This window comes from Anopheles darlingi, chromosome 3 (assembly GCF_943734745.1).
Source record: "Anopheles darlingi chromosome 3, idAnoDarlMG_H_01, whole genome shotgun sequence".
Taxonomy (NCBI): Eukaryota; Metazoa; Arthropoda; class Insecta; order Diptera; family Culicidae; genus Anopheles; species Anopheles darlingi.
In genome coordinates, this window is record NC_064875.1 from 34,971,767 (window position 1) to 34,991,204 (window position 19,438).

Consider the following 19,438-nt stretch of genomic DNA (forward strand, 5'->3'; position numbering starts at 1 on the left):
CAATAGTAAGCACAATTTGTGAATGCTGGATAGTGGAATTGGTATCAGTTTTCCATTTCACATTAACGTATATGTACGAAACGTTATAGTATAAAAGTGAAATTCGCCGTTTTCTGACAGGTTTGGTAAATAATCCTATTGACACTCGCGATAACTTTATACCACAATCCATCCTCCCACCATCCACCGGTTTTCTTACGCACACATAGGAACGCTAAACCGCAGCTATCAGTACTATGATGCATAGCATAGTGTTCTATTCCCTATGCACTTATCATCATGTGCTATGCATCTTATATAAACTTAGCTGAAGCCATACACAATTAGTTTGATTTGCATCGTTAGCAACAACATAATGAATATTACATTATATTGTTTTGAAGAAACCGTATAACCGTGTGTTGTTAAAATGGCATCAAATAACAATCAATTATTTCGCGGATTATTGCAGAAACCTTACGAACCAATATTTTTTCCAAAATCGGATGGTAAATTATTTTATGATCTACCAGGGGCGTACTTCACTGACGAATATCGCGAATACGGACCATCGATACAAAATCGCTTCGGTAGTAATGCAGAAACGGTTATACCATTTCCTAACATCACGCCACCAGATTTGTCGTTTGCGAATGTTGTTAAACGCCGAGGTGAATTCTCAGTATTTAACCAAGCACATCGACGAGCTTCGAGCCACTTAATTCAACTGTTTCTTGACCAACCGGACCCTGCTAGTCTTATTGCCACGGCAGCATACATACGGGATCGCCTCAACGCGCCACTGTTTCAGTATGCGCTTTCAGTTGCATTGCTTCATCGTTCAGACACGCGAGATGTGGAAATTCCCAGTTTCTTGGAATTGTTTCCCGATCGTTATGTCGATCCGAGTGTGTTCCCTAAATTACGAGAACAAGGAAACGTGCTGGAACGTGGCAATCGACGCGCCATCGATATTCCACTCAACTACACTGCATCCGATCAGATCGACGAACAACGTGTAGCATATTGGAGAGAGGACACTGGCGTCAGTTTGCACCATTGGCATTGGCATTTGGTGTACCCGTCTTCTGGGCCAGACTTAGTAGTACGCAAGAATCGGCGAGGAGAATTGTTTTACCATATGCATCAACAGACGATAGCTCGTTATAATATCGAGCGATTTGCGAACGGCTTGCCGCGTGTCCGATCGTTCAGTCAGCTGAGAGAAACAATTCCAGAGGCATATTTTCCCAAAATCGTCAGAACTTCCGATGGTAGAGCTTATTCAGCTCGTTATCCCAACCAGGTGTTGAATGTACGGTCTTACGCATTTCATTATGGATACCTGATGACTATGTTCCCTTGTTTAACAACAGGATGTAAATCGAGCTGAAGATGAATCCGTTGTCAAAATTGTAGATATGGAGTCATGGATCCATAGGATATTTGAAGCTATCGATAATGGAACCGCAAAAGGAGTAAATATTAATTAGTTTTTTTTTTAATTACGTCTCTCGCAATCCAGGTTCTTTAAATTGTTTACTTTACTCCAATCCGTGCATAGGCGAACGGCGAACTAATTCCTCTTAACAACAATCGAGGAATAGATGTGCTAGGTGATATGCTTGAGGCCAGTACGCTGTCCATAAATCCAACATATTATGGAGATTATCACCAAAACGGACATGTAATGTTGGGTTACATTCACGATCCCGATAATGCTTATTTGGAGGGCGTTGGCGCAATTGGCGATAACACTACAACCATGCGCGATCCTTTGTTTTATCGTTGGCATCAACATATCGATGACATATTTGTGAGACACAAACAGCGTCTTCCAGCCTATTCAACTCAAGATGTAGGTAACTAGGATCTATACCGGATGCGGATAATTATTAAAACTATTTACTCCGATTGATTTACATTCCAGCTGCAATTTAGCGATGTGTCTATCGACTCTTACGGTGTTCAGCTTAACAAAGCCGATGCGCCAAAGAATGTGCTCCTCACGTATTGGCAACGTACACAATTTGATCTAGGGATCGTCCCGAACGGAAACTTTTTCGTAACCTTCACCCACATTCAACATGCCCCATTTGCTTATCATGTTCAAGCGACTAATCACAGCAACACGCCTAAACGAGGGTATGTGCGACTGTTTCTAGCACCCAAAGTGGATCACAAGCGTCAGCTCATGCCATTCCAAGATCAACGGAGACATATGGTGGAGCTTGATAAATTTCTAGTAGAGCGTTCGTATTTATTATTAGTCCAAGTGCATGGTTGATGATGCGATTAACAAAAAAAAACATTCAATATGTGCTTTCAGTAAGGCCAGGATCGAATAATATTACCCGGCGATCGGAGCAATCAAACTTAACCATCCCTTACGAACGCACATTCCGAAACATTGCCAGCTCTAGGGAGCCTGACTCGGAACCATTTCAATTTTGCAATTGCGGCTGGCCATCACACTTGTTGCTGCCAAAGGGTTCAACCGATGGTACAGAATATGAGTTTTTTGTGATGATTTCCGACTACAATCAAGATCGTGTGGAGGAATTCAATGAGTAAAATTTTGTTTTATTGAAGAATCGAAAAAAGCTGAAAAATACGTGAAAATTACTAATTGCGCACTTCTCTTTTTAGGAGCGACAATTGCAACGATGCTCATCTGTTTTGTGGTCTTCGAGATCGTAAATACCCTGATGCCCGCAGCATGGGATATCCGTTTGATCGATTTACCGCTTCTTCAGTACGAACCTTACACGATTTTGTACGCCCGTATAAAAATATGTTTGTTACAACCGTATCGATACGATTTACAAATACTGTTATCGCTCGCACATAAAATATCAACGTGCATTGTTGGAGCATTTGTGAAGCACATGAATAAAGGAATGTTTCAAATGTAATGGCACCGTTTTTCTAACACTAATTTAAATGGAAAGAAAATGATTGATTTTATTGTAAACATTTTAGGTGGACTAGAACTAGAAAAAAAAATTAGAAAACTATTAATCAATGCTTCGTTTTCGAAAATCAATATAGCACTTGTTTCTTTGCCTTTGTTGTTGCTTGCACCCTATCTATTTACCACATCCCAGTTTATCGTCGAGTAAAGCGAAGGAGAAGAGAGACGACTCGCAATCAATGCTCGGTTTCCATGCAATGCTGCTGTGTTATCTTTATCATACTTAACCAAAGTAATGTTTGTTGCTAGCAACAAGCCTTAGTATGGTTAAGTATGATAAAGATAGCACAGCAGCATTGCATGGAAACCGAGCATTGATTGCGAGTCGTCTCTTTCTCTTCTCCTCCGCTTTACTCGACGATAAACTGGGATGTGGTAAATAGATAGCGTTCAAGCAACAACAAAGGCAAAGAAACAAGTGCTGTTTGTTAGTTTTTGCCTTCTTCTTTTTCTAGTTCTGATCTAAATAATATCTAAATGTTTACAATAAACACAATGATTTTCTTTCCATGTAAATTCGGGCGCAACATTTATGGTTAATGTTGGGTACCCTCAACTCAATGAGAGAGTGTAATACATGCTTACCGTTAGCATAAAATAAACCATTACTTAAATTAATAAAAATTGGACTTCATTTTCACATTTTATTGACCATTTTAAATCATGATTTTTTTTTTGTATAAAGGTCCGCACACAGCATAGCATTGATACTGTGCAGAAAACATAAGATCTGCTTTTCAAAAGCCTAGAAAGAGAGAGGCATGCAGCGAGTGATAAGCTGCATGAACAAGAAAGCAGGTTTAACAACCTTTTTGTAACATCTAAGGATTCCCCTATATAAAATGCAATGTTGCAATAACAGCGCAGTCTTGTTCATTGTTTGTGTTCTGTTCCTAGGCGGTAACAATAAACAACGGGTTAAAAGATGAGTGACATTAACATTCAGTTTCGTGGGCTCCTGCTAAAACCATACGAGCCAACGTTTGTGCCTAAGTCTAATGGTCAGGTGTACTTTGACCTGCCTGAGAGCTTTCTAACAGAGCATTATCGCCCGCTTCGTCCAGCTATAGAAAGTCGCTTTGGTACAAACGCTTTAATGAGGATATCTGTACCGAATATCGAAGAACCTGATCTATCCTTCGCTGATGTAGTCGACCGTAGGGGTGCATTTTCTGTGTTTCAATCATTACATCAGCATGCCGCCAGTCAAATGATTGAACTGTTCCTAAGTCAGACGAACCCGAACCAGCTTAGTGCCGTTGCCGTTTATGTTCGTGACCGCGTGAATGGGCCGATGTTTCAATATTCTTTATCAGTAGCCTTGATGCACCGGAGCGACACACGGCAGGTTGAAATTCCATCCTGTTTGGAACTGTTCCCCGATCGATTTGTCAATCCGAGTGTATTTCCGGAGCTGCGAGAGGAAGGAATTCTCTTTGAACAAGCTAACCGACGCGCAGTGGAGATACCAATGAATTTTACTGCTTCAGATCGAGTAGAGGAACAACGATTGGCTTACTGGAGAGAAGACATTGGTCTGAACCTTCACCATTGGCATTGGCACTTAGTATATCCTGCACGTGGCCCCGATCGGATTGTACGAAAAGACCGCCGTGGGGAGTTGTTTTACTATATGCACCAGCAAACGGTTGCTCGCTATAATGTTGAACGATTTGCTAATGGTTTAAGTCGTGTAAGACCATTGGACAACTTACGTGATCCTGTTGAGGAAGGATACTTTCCCAAAATCACTCGTAGCTCCGATGGTCGTTCATATCCTGCCCGTCACCCGAAACAAACTCTCAGTGTGAGTATGTGATCAAAAAGGTGCTGATTCCTGTAACTAATCGGGTTTTTACAGGATCTTAATCGTGTAGAAGACGAGATTGTAGTCAGAATAGCTGACATGGAAAATTGGACTGAACGAATATTTACTGCAATTGATAATGGATTTGCTCTGGCGGTTAGTGTTAATCCATCGGATGTTTCAAACTACGACTCAGAATGTAAATGACATATTCAATTGATTTTACAGACTAATGGACAGCGCATTCCGTTAGACAATCAAAATGGAATAGATATACTCGGGAATCTAATCGAAGCAAGTTCTCTCTCCATAAATTATCCACATTATGGAGACTTGCACAACAATGGACACAATATATTGGGCTACATACACGATCCTGAAAACTCATTTCTCGAAGGTTTCGGCGTCATGGGAGATAATACAACCGCCATGCGTGACCCTGTTTTCTATCGCTGGCATCAGCATATCGACAATATATTCGAAAGACATAAACAGCGACTCAATCCGTACACGAGTCAGGAGGTGTGTTGTTTGCATACCGTGTTTGTGATAGCTAATCCTTTATTGATTTCATCTTCTCTTTTGAGATTTCAGCTATTGTTTAGCGACGTTTCGATCGATAGTTTCAATGTTCAATTGAACAAAGCCAATGCACCTACGAACATTTTGCTCACTTTTTGGCAACGATCGCAGATAAATTTAGAAACGGGATTGGATTTTGGTCCAGAGGGTAATTTATTCGCCACATTTTCCCATCTTCAGCATGCGCCTTTCGCCTATCATATCAGCGTAACAAACCAAACGGTTACAACACGCCGGGGAACGGTTAGGATTTTTCTAGGCCCAAAGAAAAATGAGCTGGGTCACGTCCTATCGTTCGGTGAACAGCGTCGTCTCATGATCGAACTGGATAAATTTACTGTTTCCTGTAAGTATTATATGAGGTAATAAGGAGATTAACATTTCAACATTTCATCACGAATCTTGCCTTGCAGTAAACCCCGGATCCAACACAATCATCCGGCGATCCGAACAATCAAGTGTAGCTATTTCATACGAAAGGACTTTCAGTAATATCGCAGCCTCCTCTCAAGCCAACAACCCTGGGATGCAATTTTGTCACTGTGGATGGCCATCGCATATGCTATTGCCCAAGGGTACAAATGATGGTTTGGAGTACGACTTTTTTATTATGATCTCTGACTACACTTTGGATCGCGTAGAAGATTTCGATGAGTAAGTGCTATGGCATATGTCATTTCATCGGATAAAATTTTTACAATTTCCCTCGAAATATATCTTTTCAGAAGCGTCAATTGTAACGACGCACACTCATTCTGTGGACTTCGTGACCAACGCTTTCCTGACGCTCGTAATATGGGTTATCCGTTCGATCGTCCAGTTTCTGTTCAGGTGGAAAGTCTAACGGATTTTACAAAACATTACATTAATATGCGTACAACACCAGTAATGATTCGTTTCACAAATACAGTCATTGCCCGTGTCTGACCATAACAAAAGAAGAATACTTAAAATTGTCTAAAATGTAATAACTCTGAATAAAAAAAATGACCCCTCAGATGCTGTAAAGGAGTTGCATAACATAGTATGCCTAACTGTTGAAAATTAAGTATTACGAAGGAAAAAACCGGCTACAAACCGAACCATGGTCCACAAAGCAGAGCTTGTCTGTTTAGAGCGAGATCCTAGTCGGAAGTGTGTGGTCAAATTTTAGGCTGCAAGTCTAAGCGTTATCGTCATGCGTGCGGTTAACCCAAAATTGTTCCGACCAAATTGCTGCGCAGCAAATATGAAAAAGTTCTATCGGCTTTTACATCTTTCGAACGTATATAATGCGCCGCTTTGAAGGTTTGTCATCATTTCTCAGTTGAAACTCAGTTTCTACTCATAAGTTTAGCATAGTTATGTCCTCGCTTGAAAACCAGTTCCGCGGATTGCTGCAGCATCCGTATGAACCACTATTTTTCCCAAAAAATAATGGGCAATTGTTGTACGATCTGCCAGATCGATTCTTTACGGATCGCTATCGTGCGATCGGTCAAAATCTGATCAACAGATTCGGTAACGCGGTTACATCGCCAGCCGGTGCGAGTGCTGACACACCCGTTCCCAGTCGGGTTGCTTTAAAAGATATTCCAGAGCCGAACCTTCAGTTCGCAGAAGCCATCTCTCGACGCAGCGGGTTTTCACTATTCATTCCCCAACATCGTAAAATAGCTGGACAGCTAATTGAGTTCTTTCTTTCGCAACCGGATGCCGAATCATTAGTCTCCGCTGCAGCATTTGCAAGAGACCGTCTTAACGCTCCTCTGTTTCAATATGCCCTGTCATCAGCCCTACTCCATCGTACAGATACCAACAATGTTCCTGTTCCATCATTTTTGCATCTTTTTCCTGACCAGTTTGTCGATCCCGCTGTCTTTCCGAGGTTGTTGGAGGAAGGACGAGCTGTGCTTCAACCTAATCGGGTACGAAGTAAGGTAATCAAAAGGTATAATCCATGTGTATAATATTTCTTTTACCCGTTTTATTTTATGCACCAAGATGGCTATTGACATTCCTATGAATTATACCGCATCAGAAAACGTTAGAGAACAAGCGGTGGCATATTTTCGAGAAGATATCGGCGTTAACTTACATCACTGGCATTGGCACCTTGTGTATCCAGCCGATGGGCCAACTAGTGTGGTTCGTAAAGATCGGCGTGGCGAGCTCTTTTATTACATGCATCAGCAGATGTTGGCAAGATATCAGATTGAGCGATACAGTAACGGTCTAGGGCGCATTCCGGTGCTTAACAACCTACGGAATCCGATAGCAGAACCATACTATCCAAAAATTATACGAAGTGCAGACAATCGTACCTATCCAGCTCGATATCGAAACATGGTACTGGCAGACGTTATCAGACCGAATGATCAACTACAGGTTGTGATAAGCGAGGTGGAACTCCAGCTACAACGGATTGCAGAAGCGATAGATGCAGGATCGATAGTAGCGGTAAGCTGACAGACAAGATGTGCAAAGTAATGTTTATGTGTACTACTAGCAAATTTATGTCTACTTTCAGTCCAATGGACAACGAGTTCCGCTCAATAATTTTAATGGAATAGATGTGCTAGGTAACATCGTGGAGAGCTCGACCATCTCGGCGAATGGGGCCTTTTACGGTGATACACACAATAGTGGCCACATTCTACTGGCCTTCATTCACGATCCTACAGGGGAATTTTTGGAAAGCTTTGGGGTAATGGGTGATGTGACAACGGCTATGCGAGACCCCATTTTTTACCAATGGCATTCATATGTGAACAACATTTTCCTAAGACACAAGAATTTGTTGTCTCCCTACACGGCTAACGACCTTTCGAACCCTGGGGTTAACATCGTGAACTTCGAAACGGAACTGGATCGACAAGGCTCAGTGAAAAATGTACTCCTAACATTCTGGCAACGAACACAGATCGATCTAGGTGCTGGGCTCGATTTTGGTCCAGAAGGATCCGCCTTCGTCACAACCACCCATCTCCAGCACGCGGCATTCAATTATCGTTTTCAGATTATTCTGTCTGGTAGTGCACGCGAAGGTACGGTTCGCATATTTCTGGCGCCGAAGCGAAACGAGCGCGGCCAAGCATTGGCTTTTGACGAGCAACGTCGTCTTGCAATAGAAATGGACACGTTTCGTATTAACCGTAAGATACAAATTACGAAAAAGTACATTTTTTACAACACAGTAGTTTTAACGTACTAAACATGTCTTTCAGTGAAATCGGGAGTAAATAACATTTTACGTCGGTCGGCCAACTCTAGTGTCACCATACCATATGAGCGTACTTTCCGCAACGTTTCACAATCAAACGCTGGCGATTCATCTTTCCGGTTTTGCGGATGCGGATGGCCTTCGCACATGCTTCTTCCAAAAGGCGACTTCATTGGAGTAGAATACGATTTATTCGCAATGGTTTCTGACTACACAAAGGATAGAGTCAACCCCCAATTTGATGAGTATGTTGGCTCAGATTACATCGCAATAACAGCTAATCATTAATTTACTAATGGCATTTCTACAAACCCACTATTACTTTTTTCCATAACAGAAAAATCGAATGCAACGATGCCCATTCGTTCTGTGGGTTGAGAGATCAAACATACCCCGACGCACGTAACATGGGCTTCCCTTTCGATCGTCGTGCTAGCAACAATATACGATCTTTTGGAGACTTTGTTGCCCCTTACCAAAATATGCGTATGGCAACAGTAACGATTCGTTTTACAAATACAGTAGTTGCAAGAACGTAGTAAAAAGGTGATTGCATTCTACAATAAAGGTTACAAGCGAAGCTATTTACCCACGAGCGAACGAATAAAATATAGTATCTTAGCTGTATTGGCGAGACAAAGCACATGGCAAGAGATCGAAATAGATGACTTTCATCGCACAAAGAGATGCGAATATTAAATAAATAATTGAATCTTTTGCATTTAAGTTGAAGTTTAATAATTGGAGTGTATTGAAATTTAAGGTGCCTATTCGAATGAATAGATAACTATCGCGAGGCGAACGTTTGTTTTTCTTTCATTTTGGCGTTCATTATCGCCTATGGGCAATAGACTACAGAAATTAACAACAGTAGGCGCGATACGATGCACTTAGCATATGCCAGATTTATCTGGGCTGGTAACAGCAAATCGAATCGAGCAAGTTTGTTCTATTTACATCCGGTGCTCTAAGCTATGCTTATCTCCTTTTGTTGTTATCATTCGAAATGGTTCTATATTTGTGGTGAGCTTGGTTGATAAAGCAACAACATAACTGTTAATAGTGCAATCCAGCTGCAGTTTTTGTGCCCCGAATGAATAAAAGAGGGATGCACGGCATACAGGAATGGAAACAACACAATATCACTCCTTAAGTGTGGTAACAGTTCATTAAGTGAAAGTTTGTTAAAAAAAATTACAATGTCTGACGTCGAAGTTGGATTTCTGTGTCTTATGACCCGTCCAACGGAGCCTCTATTTTATCCTAAATACAATGGTGAAGTATTCATGGATTTGCCAACGGAATATTTATCGAGTCGATACCAGGTAGTGGCTGATTGGATAAAAAATCACTTCGGCTCGACTGCGAAGCGACAAGTTGCAATTAAATCGATTGACTTACCGGATCTAAGTTACGCAGCACTCGTTCCACGATATGGAGACTTCAATTTGTTCAGTACTGCGCAAAGGAAAGTGGCTGGACAGTTAGTGTCCGATCTGATCGCGCAACCGGATGCCGAATCAATGTTATCTCTGGCAAGCTATGCCAGGGACCGGATGAACCCCACATTGTTCCAGTACGCTCTCTCAATTGCACTAATGCACAGGCAAGACACCAGAAACGTTCCAATTCCATCGTTTTTGGAAATGTTCCCGGCACGCTTTGTGGATCCAATGGTTATCCCGCAGGCTCGTGAAGAAGGATTCATAGTTCAGCAGGGAGCACGTGTAGCGATAGACGTACCGGTCAACTTTACAGCTTCAGACAATGAGGTCGAACAACGATTGGCTTACTGGAGAGAAGACATTGGTCTGAACCTTCACCATTGGCATTGGCACTTAGTTTATCCTCAGGAAGGTCCACTTGAAGTAGTAGATAAGGACCGTAGAGGCGAGCTGTTCTATTATATGCATCGTCAGGTAGTTGCACGGTATAACGTAGAACGATTCTCTAGCCTGCTACCAGCTGCAAAGCCCCTGTTGAATCTTCGTGAACCAATACCTGAAGCATATTTTCCCAAAATATTAAACAGTGCGCTAAATAGGACGTATCCCGGAAGAGCAGCAAACCAATTGATAAGCGTAAGGGCACTTAACTATTTTTCTTTTTTTTAATAATTAACCCTGTTAAATATATTTCCTTCCGTCCAGCACGTGAATCGGCCCGAAGACGATGCAGTTTCTACTATCTTGGAGATGGAGACATCTTTGGGCCGAATAATGGACGCAATACAATCGGGATTCATTTTGGCGGTAAGTTGATGTGTACTATAGTTCTTTCGTAAGTTTAATTCCAAAAACATGGCTTATCACATAAACAGGACGATGGGAGCCGTATTCCGCTAGAGGAGGGAAGTGGAATCGATCTGCTGGGAAACATAGTTGAGAATTCATTGCTTTCAAAGAATTTAGCTTACTATGGGAACTATCACTCCTTGTTACATTCCATGATCGGGTTTATGCATGATCCCGATAATCTTTTCTTGGAAGGGCATGGTGTCATGGGTGATTTTCCAACCGCTATGCGTGATCCCGTGTTTTATCGTTTGCATAGCCAGGTGGATAACGTTTTCGATCAGCACAAACAAAAACTGCCAGCCTATTTGAACAGTGAGCTTGCGTTCAGCGGAATAACCATTACAGACGTCGCTGCGCATGTAACGAGCGGAAAATCAATCAAGAATAGATTGCTCACATTCTGGCAGAGATCACAAGTCGACCTGGGAACAGGGATGGATTTTGGGCCGCATGGCAATGTAGTAGCTACCTTTACCCATATCCAACATGCTCCGTTTGCCTATCAGATTATGGCTTTTAATGAATCGAATCAGGAAAAAACAGCAACTGTTCGCATCTTTTTAGCTCCTATTAGTGATGCTAAAGGAGAACAGCTTCTTCTCAAAGATCAACGGCGCTTCATGATTGAAATGGACAAATTTGTAGTAAAACGTGAGTATAAATTAATCTCCAAACGATTATTTCTTAATATTCTTGTTTCGCGTTGCAGTGCATCCTGGTGAAAATCGTATTATTAGAAAATCTGACGAATCCAGCGTTACCATACCATACGAACGAACATTTCGCCGTGTCGATGCTTCCAGCATGCCCGGAACCGACGGTTTTCGGTTCTGTAATTGTGGTTGGCCAGATCATATGCTGTTACCCAAGGGCAGTTATAATGGACAAATATTTGACTTATTTGTTATGCTTTCCAATTATAACGATGATTTGGTGCAATCGGAAATGATACAGTAAGTATGGCATGTCTGTAATTTATTTATATTAAATTAAAACAAACGTTTTACGATTCATTTGAACAGGACCGATGACTGCAATGATTCTCATTCGTACTGTGGGCTTCAAGATCAGAAGTATCCCGATAAACGCGCCATGGGTTTTCCGTTTGACCGAATTCCTATTCCTGAGGATCAAATGATGCAAGATTTCGTATCTAGATTTTCAAATATGGAGCGTGCGGTCTTGGAAATTGTTTTCAACAATACAATCATCTCACGTACATAATGCTGGATGTTATATATAATGCAGCGCACTGAAAGTTAGTTATTAATAAGTATCATGGAAAACAAGAGGATAAAGGCAACATGAAGCATAAACGTCAGCGTAAACGCAAAGCGTAGTGACAAAATGTATACACGCTTATGACTAAAAGTTTATAGGTCCGGGAGTGAAAAACCGAGTGTAAACGCGGTTTGCAAATCATGTGCTCGTTATGAGCTCTTTTTGTGCGTTGTATCGATAACCCCAGGATACCAAATTTAACAATATAACCCCAGGATGCAAAATTTTGGGCGAAATTCGAAAAAATTTCAGTGCAATCCGTTTTGTAAAATTCAACTCGGACATAGCTGGAATGTATATTTCTGGATAACCACATATTAATAAAATAGAGAGATTCTGCAAGAGATTTTCTACCAATATATGATTTTTTCGGTGCGTTCCGTTGTTGGTGGCTTTAGAAATTCTACAATAGAACATGTTTGGGAGTGATTTGGAAAAAATAAAAAACGCTGTAACACGTTGTGTGGATTTTGAGACAAAATTAAAGAAAGTTTGGATTACAATTTAAGTAGCTTACATGCACAACATTATTATTACACACGCGACAACAGATTTCTGCGAATTTTTCGAGCCATCAAAACCCGAAGGCATCGAAACAAATTGCTATTGATACAAACTAGATGCATTTCTTTCTGAGCTGGCTTGCTGTGTATTCACTTTTGTGGAGAAATGCGAGTTATTATTAATTGTTTCAACTGAATACTTGTACTGAATTGAATAGTATTGAACTTTATTACTCATCGGTAAATGGACTTTTGCATCTAATCCAAATGCATATCCCTACATCTAACAGAACTTTGTATGCCACACTAGCAGAATACTGTACGTCTAATTGTTTCGCTCCCTTGGAATAATGATCAGTAGTTTGAACAATTGGAATAATGACATTTCATTCATTCATTCATTCATTCATTCATTGTGTTTCAGTTATTATTGTAGTTTTTTGAAGAGCAAAATTGTGTACCGCAAGAAAATATATTGGCCTAAAATTTTATATTTTGTTGGTGTTGATGGTATTTAAACAGATATATAAAAAAAATCACAATTACTTTGGAACAGAAAGTATGGAGAAGTTTCATTCATTTCGATAGAGTTCTGATATTTTGAATACTGGTTTACAGCAACAATGAAACAGCTGCCTCTTTCTAAAATTATTTACCAAATGATGCTGGTAATTACTATATTGGTGCGAGTCCGTTTACGATCTTTTTCTCAATTTAACATCAGACCTCTTCAGATTCGACGCTATTATATATAATCAGGAGAATCAATCAATAGGTTGTGATAAATACCAGATTAACTATTATGCAACTTCGTAATGCCTGCTTACGGCTAAATATGGAAATGCTGTTCTGAGAGATACAATCATCCGCATCCGCGAGGTCATTTTGAACAAAAAAATATAAAAGTCGACCGTAATATGGCACTGAAAATTATTCCAAAAATTGCTATACATTGATGCTAAAAGATATGGACCATTGAAAATTCACTTTATAATAGCTACCCCCCAAACGGTACAATTACAGGATTTAAACGCGAAGCAAAACAAAGGGCATTGACTTTTCACGACGGCAGATCAGCCGAATATCCATGTCCCAAAACTTCTGTGACGAATTTCGGTCGGTATGATTAACCATGAGGTACTGTAATCGATCAAAGCTGTGACTCTTAACGTACGTTACCTCAATTAATTACCTCGTACTCAATTGATGAGATAAGCCAAGTGATGCACATTAAATGCCTAGACTGCCAAAGAAAACATTACAAAGTGATTCAGTAGCTTACAACGCGCTATCCTAGAAAACCAATCCATTCGAAACCATCAATTATATAATAAATTGGGACTATGGTTTAACGATCGTCTCATATCCAAAGTAAAAACAAAAAAATGACTCGATACCTGTGTTATTTACTAGACAAAATTGATCTAAAAATGTGAGAATCTAGACAATTGTATCGCCTACCCAGTTGAGAATCTGTTTTATTAGTGAGACTTGCAATTGTCTATGAAGTTGCCTGTAGTGAATCAATTATATGTAACAATAGATGTTTTCCTAGATTTTTTTGACCTATATTTGAGAACACTAATTGAAAAAACAATATTAATATTTCCTTTTTTAACTATTAAATGTTTTAAAGCTTTAATTTTTTCGGCCGAACGAAGCAAGTAAAATTTAAAATTACTTTGAATAGTTTGATATTGGTTTTTGTTTACTATCCCAATAAGCGTAAAAATCTAAAATATGAAAATAGTTTATCAAAAGAAGAGAAGTGGGTCGATAAATAAAAAAAACCCCGCGAGCTAAAATCAATACTTATCACAAACACATGCAGGTTTCTACTCGAAAATACTAGTTAAGTGTTACATATTGTATAAAGTCTGAAAATAGCTCCATCGAATCTCATAATGATAAATCATCATCTGGTTCTAAGCAACTGAATAAATCGTTGAGCTGGTCATCCCGGCGTTTCGTTTTAATAGCAGCTGGTGGTTTTTGATCCTTCCGCTTCTGAAAATACCAAGAAAATCGAAATAAGTCTCCATCAGACTAAATGCGTTACTCAATTGCGTCATTCGGCAATCGCGTAATCCTTCTACAGTTGTAGCTCCCTTCCACAGTAATATTTTGAATTGACGAAATGTATAAAATGCTTGTAGAAATTGAGTATTGGACCACTCACGGTAAGATACTGAGTGGCTTTCTACCTCGATGTTTGCAGGTTATTTCTAAATGTCTACTAATAATTCAATTCAATTTACAGGGTACCATTTTTCATTCGAGGACAGGGGACAGCCCTTGTCCGGAGGAAGAACAAAAGAAGGCGCGAGCATGAAAAATGCGTTTTTCAACAAGAATCTTTTCCATGAGTTTCTCATATGCTCATATGACGGAACGTGCCTTAAAGAGCCATGTAGTAACTTTCACAGTAAAGAAATTTTAATTGGCTATCACTTGACGAGTTGCGAAAGATTTATTGCCCATTCTCGAAGCAAAGCAATTGGAATGCCCAAATATACATTTGCTGAAAACGGCAGAAGCTTATGCTGCTGATCAAGCCCGGCAAGAATCTCTGAGACGCATCCACGTACAAAATTTGTCCAATTGACACTGGAAAATCTAGGTAAACTTTTGGAGCGAATCCTCAACAGCCTCCCACCGGGCAATTCCCTTACCAAAAAGCTCGAATCTCTGTGGGAATTGCCTGTCGGACTGACGCCTTACTTGGAGCGCCCGCAATGGCTATCTAGTACGTGTACAAAAAGCTCCTCTCTGAGGCCTGTACTCTGGAGAATAAGATATGAGTGGGTCCTGCGACTGAGGTTACTTGTTGTATTTTTAGGTGCGACCATGTAAAACAAAACTATTGTTCATTTTAAAAATATAAAACATACAATTTTCTTAATTAAAACAGATATTCGTAAATTAAAAGTATTATTATCTTGTAGGGCCGTAGAATAAAATTATCCTAATTTTGAAAAGAAAAAATCGATATCGTTGTCGATGGAAATAAAACAAGACAAGGTCATCAAATAGGATACCGACGAGCACCGTGAAACTATTGATCAAATATATTGCATTTTAATATTCTCTCCTGAAATCAGCGTTTTGCATGCATGAAAACCCGTCAATCGTAACATCATGTTCATTTTTCTTATGTCTTCACATGCATATTACATAAGACTATATGGCTGCAGATAACCGCATTCACTAGACAGCATATTATGTAGTAGTCAAAATATTAAAATAGCCATGAATGGAAACTTACAATAAGCATAGTCGATGTTGTTTTCGTGGCTGATTCAGGTTCTTCGTCATTTTTTCCCGATACGGAGTTGTTTTCGTTTGCATTGCGCTGCAGTTGTTCCAAAGTCCAATAGGTTTTAACGGCACTTTCTATATCCGTGTCGTCATCTTCGCAATAGTCTTCATCTGGATTTATTTCATCCAAATCAAGGCCCTCGTCATCTTCGTGTTCTTCTAAAACTGGAAAGTAAATAAACAAATCATAATAAAATAAAGTTAAAATGATAAAACAAAGCTACATAGCATATTAACTGTTTACAGTCTCGTATGTTGTCGATATCCTCCTCCTCGTTATCTAAGCTATTTTCGATATCCGTGTCATCATTTTCTGACTTGACCGCGGAAATTTGACTTCCGTTTTGACACTTGAGAAAACTATTAGCTGTTCCATTATTGTCGTTTTCATCTAGAATTTCGGATTTAATTGTGCTCAAAGTGTTCCTATTGGTTGAAGCGGATACATTTCGCTTCGATCTCTGCTCAACCGAAACTACCAGTTGACCCTTCTGGCGTTTAGGTGTTTTGGGTGTTGTTGTATCCTCCGGAAGAGCAATAGGTGCATTGTGTCGTCGAAAACGGATGATGATATTCTTCCCTTCAATAATCTTGTTATGATTTGCTTGGAATGCGTAAATAGCTTCTTCCACATTCGTAAATCGAATGAAGGCATAGCGAGTGTGCTTTATGCGCTGTGCATGACCAATATCAATGCGTTTGGCAGTTGGAAACATTTGTTTCATTGAGTGCACAGTAACTATGTTAGGTAGGTTGCCAATGAACAGAGTATATGGATCGATGTCCTCCGGTTGTACCTGAATTAAGAAATAAGTGGTATAGATCTAGGTATATATGACACATTAACATATATGACACAAACATTAAAACATCCTTGGACAAAACTTATATCATGAAGAAAATGAACTTTCTGATCGTAAAGAAAAAAATATAACGAAAAGAAGAATCGTTGAATAAATATAAACCAACGACTATTTACTATCCTCAACATCCTATTTACAATATAAACCTGTAGACCACCATCAGTTTGTTCCAAAAATCCTCAAGGATCAAATTATATATCGATTAATTTTTTAATTTTTTTATATACTACAAGCAATTATACGACTTTTTGAAATAATAACTATCCTGAGACTTCCTAAATAATATAACATCCGGAACACTTACCACTGGTTTTAAATCACAATTACGCGTTTTGCGCTCTACGCTGATGGTTCCCGCACCAAAGGGAATGTTTGTAATTTGTTTAATGACACTATCCACGTCGGCTTCAGGTTTCAAATGAACAACACAATACCTTTACGATAAAATATACAGCAGTTTCAGGATGATCGCCAAAACCAAATGCATCGCACATATAATTTTCAGAAAAATGCCACTAACCTTGGAGTAGCTGGACGATGAAATGTCACATTTTCTATACAAGATGAAAAGCCTTGCACAATTTCTTTGTTTAATTCAGGATCTGGGAAACGTAATAAAAGCGAAAACGGCTTCACAATTTGTCTGTAAGCATCCATTTCTACGAGAATCGCTTTGCGGGCATCCTCAAACCGCCAGTTTTTGTTAGGATGCTTGATGGGCGATGTTTGAACCGATTTTTCTGACTGTTGTAGTTCACTAGAAAAATCAAAAGATCTGTAGAAATAAAATTGGAGTGAGAAAATGTTGTTATGGCATATGAAATCGACAAGTACAAATGCTTACATGCGGCTCTTCCGCCGATGCTTGGCACCATGAAGTAAATTCAGCATCCTTCGTGGACAATCAGTCATTTTACGCGCACTAGAACCAGAACAACGTCTATCACCTATGCTCACCCGGAATGGAATGCTCTGCATGTCCTTAATACGAGATCCGTCGTCCCGCATAGGGGGCTGTACGAAACAACGCAAAGGTGGCTTGAAAAATCGAAACTACACGATTCGTAACATTCCCGGTCGACGCGGAATCCGTCATACCGCGAATTTTAGGTAAAATATAAGTCTCTTGGCAACGGTATGTTAGAACATACTACATGAGGTCTTTGCGAAAGACACTCTTGGCTTTGTTAATATAGTAAGGGAAATCTTCGCGTGTAGTTCGCTCCGCACTGCATCATTCCGATGAAATGGCAGTTTATTGGCACCAATCCCTTTTCAGAATCAGAGTTTGCGCTGTTATACATGCGTACGCTACATGGTTTTTGCATTTGTCTTTTCGTCCTCGTCCTCGCACTCCTATGCAATTTGGCTGATTGTTTAGGCCGTGCCTTTCTCTCTTCTCACTATGAGAATCTCACTACAAATTTTAAATTTGTTTTAAGTCTCCGCGTGGTTTGTGTTTAGTAATTCGGGATCGCTTCAGGATGGCTCCAGGATGGGACAGCTTAGAAGCAAGACAAGAAAGCATCCTTTCCCTACTTGCATTTCTCTTTCAACCTTTCAGCCAGCTGCCCATCCTTGCGGTGGCGTGTGCTGAAACCAGAGGCCTAGTACCCAAGACCCAGAACACCGTTCCGGCGGAAACAGGAACCCGTTTTCGGGTAAAGTAAAACCAAGTAAAACAATTTTCAACGAATTTCTCCACGGTTACAGTAAACCATTTCAGATAAGTTAGACTAATCAATTCATGACGCTATAGACATTGGTTTACTTTAAACATTAATCGGTGCTTCCCACACTTCCCACACACAAACAACACAAAAATCTCTATCAGCTGAACTCGTTCGGTCAATCTTCATCGTTGGTACCATTACCATTATCGATAGGATCATTGAACAACGAACTTAATTAATGTCCTTATGTCCCATACAACCCACAGAAGGCACCGTGTACAGCCGCTGGAGCGGTAAACCATGAATTACACCAGTCAAAAGAGCATCCGATGTGGGGCTGCTAGAAAACAAAGACTGACGACACTGATCAGAGAGAAGAAGTCGATCGACGATTCGAACTAGTTTATCGTGGCCGGATCCAGCTCCATGCAGGGATGGCGTATGAAACAGGAAGTAAGGAAGCCGATAGCGGATCGCACCAATCGATGATAAGACTAATGCGGATTCTCTCTTGCCTACAGAATGCTCACAATTGCATGTTGGACTTCGACGGAAATGTGTCGATTGTTGTCGTATACGATGGGCACCTTTACCATCTGTTCGGCCAAAGCAGCTCCTGACGCGAAGGAAGTAAATACGAACCGAAAGAGGATGCGAATAAATCAGCGATACAGATGGCAAATGATGGGTAGATGCTTTCTGTTTAGACCTACAGAAAAATCTCCGCGCATCGAACAGTCCCCGGTCAGAGATTAATCCGAAGTTCTGGCGCAGATCGGCTTCACGTAACCGATCTACAACAGAACCCGGTCGTATTAAATTTGGATGTTATACTATTCTGATCAGCATTCTGAATGCTTGGTGCATGGTTTTATATGGAAGAACTGCTGCTCTATTTAGTGGATTCACATGAGTGGAGCGGAGAATTCTGAATGCACATAAATATAGGAACCATGTTT

At 40.2% G+C, this 19,438-nt stretch overlaps 2 protein-coding genes and 1 long non-coding RNA gene across 4 annotated transcripts; 2 read left to right on the plus strand and 1 right to left on the minus strand.

Moving 5' to 3' along the window:
* Nucleotides 1–267: 267 nt before the first annotated feature.
* On the plus strand, nucleotides 268–12,491 carry LOC125955480 (uncharacterized). The gene is made up of 16 exons (XM_049686611.1): nucleotides 268–1,294; nucleotides 1,356–1,457; nucleotides 1,544–1,837; nucleotides 1,910–2,231; nucleotides 2,309–2,549; nucleotides 2,629–2,818; nucleotides 6,674–7,249; nucleotides 7,326–7,781; nucleotides 7,852–8,476; nucleotides 8,549–8,789; nucleotides 8,882–9,079; nucleotides 9,668–10,625; nucleotides 10,695–10,796; nucleotides 10,865–11,492; nucleotides 11,551–11,794; nucleotides 11,864–12,491. Exons 1-16 carry the CDS (start codon nucleotides 410–412, stop codon nucleotides 12,063–12,065), a joined length of 6,264 nt encoding a protein of 2,087 aa, XP_049542568.1. The 5' UTR covers nucleotides 268–409; the 3' UTR covers nucleotides 12,066–12,491.
* A 296-nt stretch (nucleotides 12,492–12,787) lies between these two features.
* LOC125956226 (protein painting of fourth) lies at nucleotides 12,788–18,036 on the minus strand. Of its 2 annotated transcripts, XM_049687887.1 has the most exons (7): nucleotides 17,905–17,994; nucleotides 17,651–17,820; nucleotides 17,327–17,581; nucleotides 17,111–17,240; nucleotides 16,188–16,740; nucleotides 15,891–16,108; nucleotides 12,788–14,632 (listed from the first exon to the last, which is right to left on the minus strand). In XM_049687887.1, the coding sequence occupies exons 2-7, from the start codon at nucleotides 17,812–17,814 to the stop codon at nucleotides 14,525–14,527; spliced, it is 1,428 nt and encodes a 475-aa protein (XP_049543844.1). In that variant the 5' UTR covers nucleotides 17,815–17,820; nucleotides 17,905–17,994; the 3' UTR covers nucleotides 12,788–14,524. The 2 variants fall into 2 exon arrangements, with proteins under 2 accessions (XP_049543844.1, XP_049543843.1); XM_049687886.1 differs by having other exon boundaries at nucleotides 17,651–18,036.
* A 113-nt stretch (nucleotides 18,037–18,149) lies between these two features.
* Nucleotides 18,150–19,372, plus strand: LOC125956237 (uncharacterized). Its single transcript, XR_007469159.1, has 3 exons — nucleotides 18,150–18,467; nucleotides 18,746–18,932; nucleotides 19,001–19,372. It is a non-coding gene; the product is annotated as an uncharacterized LOC125956237 (long non-coding RNA).
* Nucleotides 19,373–19,438: the final 66 nt, after the last annotated feature.